Source organism: Nicotiana sylvestris, chromosome 5 (genome assembly GCF_000393655.2).
Source record: "Nicotiana sylvestris chromosome 5, ASM39365v2, whole genome shotgun sequence".
In the NCBI taxonomy this organism is placed as follows: domain Eukaryota; kingdom Viridiplantae; phylum Streptophyta; class Magnoliopsida; order Solanales; family Solanaceae; genus Nicotiana; species Nicotiana sylvestris.
The window spans coordinates 167111872-167120693 of record NC_091061.1 but is presented as its reverse complement, the minus strand read 5'-3'; the positions used below and the strand labels follow the sequence as shown (position 1 = coordinate 167120693).

The 8822-nt window shown below is 36.2% G+C and overlaps 1 protein-coding gene across 1 annotated transcript; it reads left to right on the top strand.

The window, feature by feature from the left end:
* The first annotated feature begins 451 nt into the window (after positions 1–451).
* On the top strand, positions 452–5992 carry LOC104236910 (protein SEEDLING PLASTID DEVELOPMENT 1). Its single transcript, XM_009790956.2, has 9 exons — positions 452–1098; positions 1710–1924; positions 2258–2408; positions 2494–2685; positions 2845–3007; positions 3119–3537; positions 3699–3875; positions 4459–4614; positions 5364–5992. The coding sequence occupies exons 1-9, from the start codon at positions 610–612 to the stop codon at positions 5661–5663; spliced, it is 2262 nt and encodes a 753-aa protein (XP_009789258.1). The 5' UTR covers positions 452–609; the 3' UTR covers positions 5664–5992.
* The last annotated feature ends 2830 nt before the right edge of the window (positions 5993–8822 follow it).

The window sequence follows — 8822 nt, the reverse complement described above, 5'->3', positions numbered from 1 at the left end:
AGTAGTAGTAGTATCAATATTTTCTTTCATTTGATTAGCGTGCACGCTTTATTCACAAGTCAAAAGAGAAAAAAACACTTTTTTTTTTCCTCATTTGGTTTTTGACATTCACATTGAGGCTTGATTAAATTCGAATTCGTATATATATCTCACACTAAGATTAGAGTGCTTCCTAACAAAGACGATTTCATATCTTAAGACCCGAAACTGTTAATTAAGGATGAATGAGTAGTTACTACTTCCGTGACACAAGATAACACTTCAAAACTTCTAACAAACTTTTCACAGCAAGCTCTCCCAAAACTGTCACTCATTTGTGTGGTCCGAAACAAAAGCCACCCACGTGGTTCCTCCTCCATGGTCGTTATATGTTTTCTTCAAGCTAATGGACCCTACTTCCCCTCCCTTACCATAGGAGATCCTTTCGAATCTTCTTCAAATTCTTCCCCTCATCTTCTTCTTACCAACTAAAATCTATTTCTCTTCTTACCTAATCCAATCAGATTTCCCCAAAACCCATTAATAAAAGATCTTGTACAGTATTTATATTACAAAGAATTAATAGAAAAATAGAGACACTGTGTATAGAAAGTGGAATTTTGTGAGAGAATGAGTGCTTTGAATACCCACTTTATCTTGATTGATCTTCAAAGCTCATGGTACTCGACTAAGCAGATACCCAATTCCACCCTTTCTTATCTTTCCCAATGTCAGTTTGCTTCTTCGTCGTTCACTGCGGCATTTCGTCGAACACGTCGTGGGAGCGGTAAAGTCTCGTCGTCGAGATCGCCGGTGGCGTCAATTCAGTCGCCGGAAATCAGGAGGCCGAGGGGATGTTCGGTTGCCGGAAATGGGTTGTCGTTGGTTTCTTCAAATTCGACTTCCACTTCGAGTTCCATGATCTCGGACTTGGACTTGTTTTTGGAGATAGTGCCATTGAGGATGAGAAATGAGCTCTTTAGACATCAGGAGATTGGGGAATTGATTGAGGTGGTTATGGATTTGGGTAGAAAGCCCCTTGCCCGGTTTCCTTCAGGTGATTGGGTCATTTCGGAGCAGCCCGTAAAGCTCGAGGATCTATGCCACGCCGTTTCAAAGGTTGTCTAAGTAAATATACTCTGTACATCCCTGTGATATTCTTTCCTTTTTAATCTGCCAAAAAAATGATATCTTTCTATATTTAGAAATAATATAATTTTGACCTTCCCATTTAATCACGAGATTATGTATAGCCATGCAAATCTCTATGACTTCTTTTAGATCACTAATTTCAAAAGTGTTTCCTTTTCTTTAAAACCCCCTGCTTAGTCAAACTGTGATATGTCTACTTTAACTGAAAATGGCAGGATTTACTTTATTATGGTATTATATAATAACAATCTTGTCATGTAGTAAGATATTATAAGATCACCTTTATAGAGTGGAATTTAAAAATTAAAGCTTGTGCTTTAAGTTTATTTTATTTGATGAGTGGAAGTCAAAACTCATTGATTCGAATGCAACTAATAGTAATTAAATAAATAAATGCACTTATCTTTTGTCTCTCTCTGTGTGTTTGCATAAGTTTTGACCTGAATGAGGGTAATAGCATAAATAAATGAGATCACCTTTTTTTTTCTTGTCTTTGTGTGCATATGTAGAAAAAATAATATGAATGTACGGTTATCAAATTTGTTGCTTAGAGCTGATAAATTTGCTTAACCATTTAGGTGGGGGATTTCTCAGATGACAACCGTTCTGGTATTGACAGTTCCCTACATCGTATAAGTGCAATTAGAAACCGTAAAATGCAAATCATTGGTCTTACCTGCCGGGTAGGTCGAGCTGTATCTGGAAGTGCTGAGATCATACGTGACTTAGTTGAAGGAGGTGGCTCCATATTGGTGATCGGGCCTCCAGGGGTTGGTAAAACTACTTTAATCAGGTATCCAAATTTACTGTTTGCTTTTTATGAACATCCCAAACGTAATTGCTTGTTATATTTTACTGCTACTTGTCACTACTCAACTTTTCTCCCAATCTTAATGAAGAATGACTAGTACGGAGCCAGGATTTTCATTCAAGGGCGGGTGTCAAAATTTTAAAAAGTAAATACATGAAGATTCAACTAATAGGATATATACATAGCAAAAAAAAAAAAAAAAACACGAAACAATGTAATTTTCCCGCGAAGGGGTGTCAATTGACAACCCTTGGAGCTATGTGGCTCCGCCACTACTATTACCCGTCAATGAATTTGAGCTCTCTGTGTGTGCAGAGAAATAGCCAGAATGCTGGCAGATGACCAGAAAAAACGAGTTGTTATTGTTGATACATCTAATGAGATTGGAGGTGATGGAGATGTTCCTCATTCAGGTATTGGTTGTGCAAGAAGGATGCAAGTCCCAAATGTTAACCTGCAGCATAATGTGAGCACTGAACTAACCTTAGGTTATCTGCATTTTGGGTAACCTCTGAACTGTAATCTAATTTCTCCCTCTTCTCTTGGAGCAGGTAATGATCGAAGCAGTTGAAAACCATATGCCCCAAACCATTATAATAGATGAAATAGGGACAGAGCTTGAAGCATTGGCTGCTAGTACAATTGCTCAGAGAGGAGTACAGCTTGTTGGAACTGCTCATGGAAGTACCATCGAGAGTATAATAAAAAATCCATCCTTACAGATGCTTGTTGGTGGCATAGAGGTGTTGAACCTCTTTCCTCTCTTCCTTATTAATTTATACGTGGTCCTCTGCACTTGAACTTGTTTTCTTCACTTCTCAGAACAATGTTCAGTCAGATATTGATAGCAAACATTTTTCTTCTGGACCTAATATATTGTTGTTTTATTTGCTTTGGACCAGAGTGTTACTCTTGGTGATGAGGAAGCAAGGAAAAGGAAAGTACAGAAAACAATTCTTGAGAGGAAAGGCCCTCCAACTTTTACATGTGCAGTTGAGATGATATCAAGAACTGAATGTCGTGTTCACCATAGACTAGATTTAACAGTAGATGCAATATTAGCAGGTACATTAGAGTTTTGCTTTCCCAGCCTTTCAGAATTTTCTGACATTGTGAAATCACTGAACTTAGCAACTACTAATATTAGTTCTATATTTAATCTTTTCCTTGATGCAGGAAAATCTCCTTTGTTTGAGATACGCAGATTGGAGATTGAAGCTGAAAACTCCACTGAGTCGTCTCTGTTCACTCAAGAGGACCAAGTTGCTGACTCTGAGTTAACTGATAAAGTGGAAAAGAAAGATAAAATAGAGTCTGATAGAGAGTATGTAAAAAAGAAAGATAAAGTAGAGTCTGATGGCGAGTATGTAAAAAAGAAAGATAAAGTAGAGTTTGATGGGGAGTATGTAAAAAAGAAAGGTAAACTAGAGTCTGATGGGGAGTATGTAAATTATTATCTGCAATCCAATAACGGAAACAATAAGGTAAAATTTGAGTCAGATGAAGAAGATGAGGATCATCCCAATTCCAAGAAATTGGCAACCAATGGATCTATCAGCAAAAGGAAATCTCTTGTGTATGTTTATACTTATAAGGTAAGTTTTCTTGATTCCTTTTGACTGTTGGAATTTCCATGAGATTGTGATGCATTTTTGGGAATCATGGATGCACAAACCTCTCTCATACTATAATACTGTGTATACTTGACATTGATGTTGTGTAGAATCAAGCCTAATGTCTTTCTGGCTTATTGTAGATTCAAGATGCTGATCTATTGCAAGTTGCAACTGTTATGGGGCTTGACGAAGAAATTGAAGTAACAGATGATATTGGTATTGCGGATGCTATTCTAGCATCTAGTGCTGAAATGAAGCAGAATCCTTGGATTCGTAGTGTTGCCAAATTTCATCAAGTTCCTGTCTTTGTTGTAAAGGTATGCTTAGTGCCCTTCACTTACATATTTGTTTGTTTTGGGTCAATCACGTTGACCTCCTCTGGATTGTTGTAAATCAAGGGACCTCCCCTTTAATACTCACCTTTACTCTTGTTCAACATATCATTTCGCCTCTCTCCCTTCTGCTGGTTAACAGTTTATATTATTGTTAAGGCTTAATTATTTGAGCAACTATATCTTTGAAATATGATTTGGCGTTTCATCTTTGTGTCATATTTGATCAGAGTTTTGTTTATTTTGAAAAATATTTTTTCTGAACTGATGGAATTCATGTAGGGTACTCTACAGTCGATGAATGATGACTTTGAAAAACAAGAAATTAAATGATAACATTGATGTTTGCTAACTATCAATTCTTTTCAGAGGAAGAAACTGAAATTTTGCTATTGGGCACCGTTCACCCTTTAAAATTTATGTTAAAAAATTTATAGTGGAGTTTACATTAGAATTAGGTATCTTTATCTTTGGTTACTCTGTTTGACCCTTTTTAGCTCTTTGGTGGGAAAAGATACTCAAGATTTAGCTGCAATATCGAATTACCATTTCTTTTCTTATTACGCAGTCAAGTACCATGGCCCAAATGGTGAAAGCTATCCGTATGATTCTTGGAATGGATTCCATTCACTCAAAACAGCCATTAACAAATGCATTCGATATTGAAATTGAAGACGATGCACCAAAAAGGAGACCAACATTGGAGGAGATAGATGCCTTAGAGGTTTGCCTCTTTATGTTTGTATATCTTCTTCACTCAAATATCACTCAAAAATTCCGGGTAACCCCTAGAATAAAGGGAGCTAGTGAATCAGTGGCATTTCTAGGAGTACTATCATTCCATTTGTTTATAATTTATCTCTCCTTCTCTAGAAGGAGTTGTATGAAATCATATACAAAATTCTAACTTGGTCAAAATGTGCATGATGATTACAACCAAAGCAGTTGTTTCATCACTCCTTCTAGCCAAGTAGCTGTTTTTGAGAAAAGAACATGATTTTCCTCTTATCTTGTGAGTTGGCTATGGGCATGAGAAAAATCAGCTGCTCAAACAGACATGTAGTTCGCTAAGATGTGGCTTACTAACCATAATTAGGGGTTGTGAATACTAATCCATTGTTGTGTAAGAGCGTATGTCGTGCTGTGGAAGAGCACAACACGTGATGTGTGGGTTAGGCGCATGTCACAGGTTCAAATCCTGCTGTAGACAAGAGACTGGTATTTAAGTGGAGAAGGTAGAGGGACTGACCCATTATTCACCGAGTTTTGAACCGTGAGCCACTGACCCTCGAGAGTTTCTCGGTTATTAAAAAAACAAAAACAAAAGAACTAAACGATTGCTGCTTTATCAGAGGTGGCTTCTACTTCTCTGCTTTAATCACTTGATATTGTTCCGGTTTCCATTTAGCCTTATAATGCTTAAGTTTTCTAGAAACTCATTGATGAAATATACATTTTGATGGCTCATAATAGGAGGTTCGCCTTGCAATTGAGTACATCGTTATACCTGGTGGTGAGGCTGTTGAACTTCTGCCAAGGCGCTCTGAGATAGTTGCCCAACAACTCAAGCTGGTTGAAAGTTATCAGCTGGCTGCAGAAAATTCAGGTACCGAGTCAAACCCAAGGCTTCAAATCCTTCCTCAGAAACTACAGAGAAAGACTTCAGTAAAGCACTCCAGGTCCAGTTCAAGCCAGAACAGCACAGATTCTAGCTCATGGCTTGGTAGGAACGGAGGCACTGGTGTTGCTCGCCTGCCATTCTTGCCTGAATAATTCAGATAAGTTCCTCTGCAGCCGATTCAGCCTTGGTTGAACATGTTAAAGGCAATGTACAGTGATGTATATCTGTATCTAAACCCCTGTAGATTCCATTGTATGGTCTAATTCTTGCATTGTAGTGTTATCAGCTCATTTTTTCCTTGCTAAGATTGCTTCTAATACACTGTACAGTGATGTAAATCCTTCACAGGAATGAAATTCAGTAACACTCGTTCCATAAAATAAAACAACATTGGAAGCAAAATATAGGAGTCCAATTTTACTGTATTGTTTCATTGGATTGAATGTTTATTATGGAAAACTCATCTCTTTTATCTCCCTGATTCTTCTCTGTTTTTCGCACTGAAGTAGTGCAGCAGTCCATGAGGTATGCTTTCTCATAATAATTCTATTACTTCCAAGAATATACATTGTGCACGGAAAAGGATTCGAGCATGTATTTTTGTCATGTTATCATATATGGACCTTGAGCGCTCAGTACCAAAATATATTTCATACGGTGAGGATAAGTCAAGACCAGATAAAGAGACTATGACTCAAGCTGTCAACCAATGGGGGGTTTTAACGCTCTTCCACTCTGAAATCTACGGTCATTCCATTGTATGGTGATGGTGAAGCTGGTGATATTTCAGCAGCTTAGTCCTGCAATTGTGCTTGTAATTCCTTCTCAGCTAACTCTCATGTATTGTATCGAAGTTGAGCATTAGTAAAATTGTTATTCTCTTCAATTTATTCAAAAAATTTGGATCATTACACTGTAATTCTCCTGTTACTTTGTCCTTGTTAACATTAATGCAGTCATTTAGTTGCTCTTAGGTACTTATTTTCATGTCTTATTGATCCAGATTAGTTAGACTTTAGTGACATATTCTCATTAAATAATGTAATTTCCATTGGATTGTCACAATCTTTGACTCATTTTCCCTGGATCATAACAACCTTTGCTCCTACATTTATATATTTTAACCATGGCAAGGCAATTCATAGCGTTCTCTCTAAAGCACAAGCATAATTAATCAAAGTATAAATGGCGAAAGTATCAGTCCACTATTGTCTCCTCCTTATCATCACATATCTTTCTGGTTTGTGGGCATTAAGGCTTTCCCTTCTTATTTTTAACTCATTTTCGGTTTACATTTATCTATTTTGTGAACGAAAAAAGGCCAAAACTGTTCATAAACTATTCGATATGATTTACAAATGTTCTTCGTCTACCTATTTTGCTAAAGAGCCTCTGCTGAATAAAAATATATATTTTATTATATATGCTGTGGCAATTTCTTTTAGGTCAAATAAAAATTCCATCTCAACCAAGATCTAATCCGTAAATGATCCGCCCATGACCCACCTTAACCATCACCACCAACAACAGCAACATCAACAAACTCAGTGAAATCTCACACGTGAGGTTTAGGGAGGGTAATGTGTACGCAGACCTTACCCCTTCCTTATAAAGGAAGAGAGGCTATTTCCGATAGACCCTCGGCTCAAGAAAACGCACCTTAACCACCCCGACCCGTTAAAACCTTTTTTTTACCCGCCCATGATTCATGAATGCTTCAAACAAGCATTTTAATACATAAAAGATTTGCAGATTCTTTTGCTTCTTGTTGTTAACTGGTATTAACAATAGACATTTTTTTCTCGTAGACCTCAACCCGGCGATTGCCCAAGATATGCAATGTGCTGCTCGAATTGACAATGGAAAATGTAATGTGAATGATGATTGTATGCCTAGCTGCAAGGAGAAATATGGAGATAAATTATCTGGTGCAGCTTGTATAATGATACCGAATGAGCCTACTCTTGTTTGTGCTTGCACATACTATTGTTAAATGTCTATTTGAAATGAGAGTGCTAAATATTTCTTTTTAAATTTCAGACTAATTATTTGCTTAACCGAGTATAATTAAGGTTGATGTCCTATGGTCAAAATGAGTTCATTATTTACAGTGGGTCATGCTATTGTCCTACTATTAATTCAAGAATGTATGGGATGCTCTTACAAAACCAAAACAGAAAACAAAATAACTTACTCGCGCCTAATGTATGCAAGGCGTATACATTAAATTAGTAAGTGTATGATATATGTATTTTCTAACAAATTTATCAAGATCATTTAAAACATAATGTTATGACAATTTATTATTTTACTATAGTAAATTAATATGCTTTAATGCATGAACTAGATCCCCAAGTAGATTTTTCTTAAAAAGTTCATCTGTTAGATATAATATTTCAGTTTCGACAAGTCAAACTATTATCTTCCTCATCCCGCCTTCTGTTTTTATTTTCTGATTGTTTCTTGGCGGATATATATATGCGGAATTTTAATTCTCTACATTGTAACTCTCTAGCCGAAAAGAGCTACTATCTTCTCTTCATTTAGGTAAATACAAATGATTATTTTTTTGTTAAATTGCTAATAAAAAATATGATATATTCTTGATAAAATGAACCTATTGTTATTTTCTTGAGACAAATTATTCTACATGGATGAAATAGACTCCTAGATCGAAATCAATAATGGAAACTCATACTAATAGACCCGACTTATATAAGTGAACTCACTCAATTTAAACATCAATTGAATGACACAAAAACATAATGATTGTTAAACACCATGTCTATTGTAAGTATTATTCTAACTTGCTTAAGTCCAAATAAATAAAAGAATAACATGTACAATAATATAAAAAAATACTTTAACTATATAATAAGTGAAGGTTACTTGGACGACCAAGGGCAAAATGGTAAACTCAAGCTTCTGGAATTACGTCAACTTTGTCATACATAAACTAGCCACTTCATTATTATTATCGACGCATTTTTGCCCTTACTTTATCAATTATTACATTAGATGCCCTTTATTCTTCCTGAAAATTCAGCTAAACTTGAGCCTTTTTTGGTAAATAATTCTTTTAGGACTTTCAAGTGTACATATTCTGGCATCTTACTACTCCTTCATCGTTCTCTTCTCCCTCTTTCAGAGAAGGACCATCGCTTTGCTCCTAGGTAATGCCGCCGATCTTCTATTAGACTTTTGTTTAGCTATTTCTATCTATTTTTCCTTATCTTTGTCCTTTTTCTTTGGGTTGCTTTTCGTGCTTCTAATTTCTGCTTCAACCGTCCATGATAAGCATAATCAAAGAC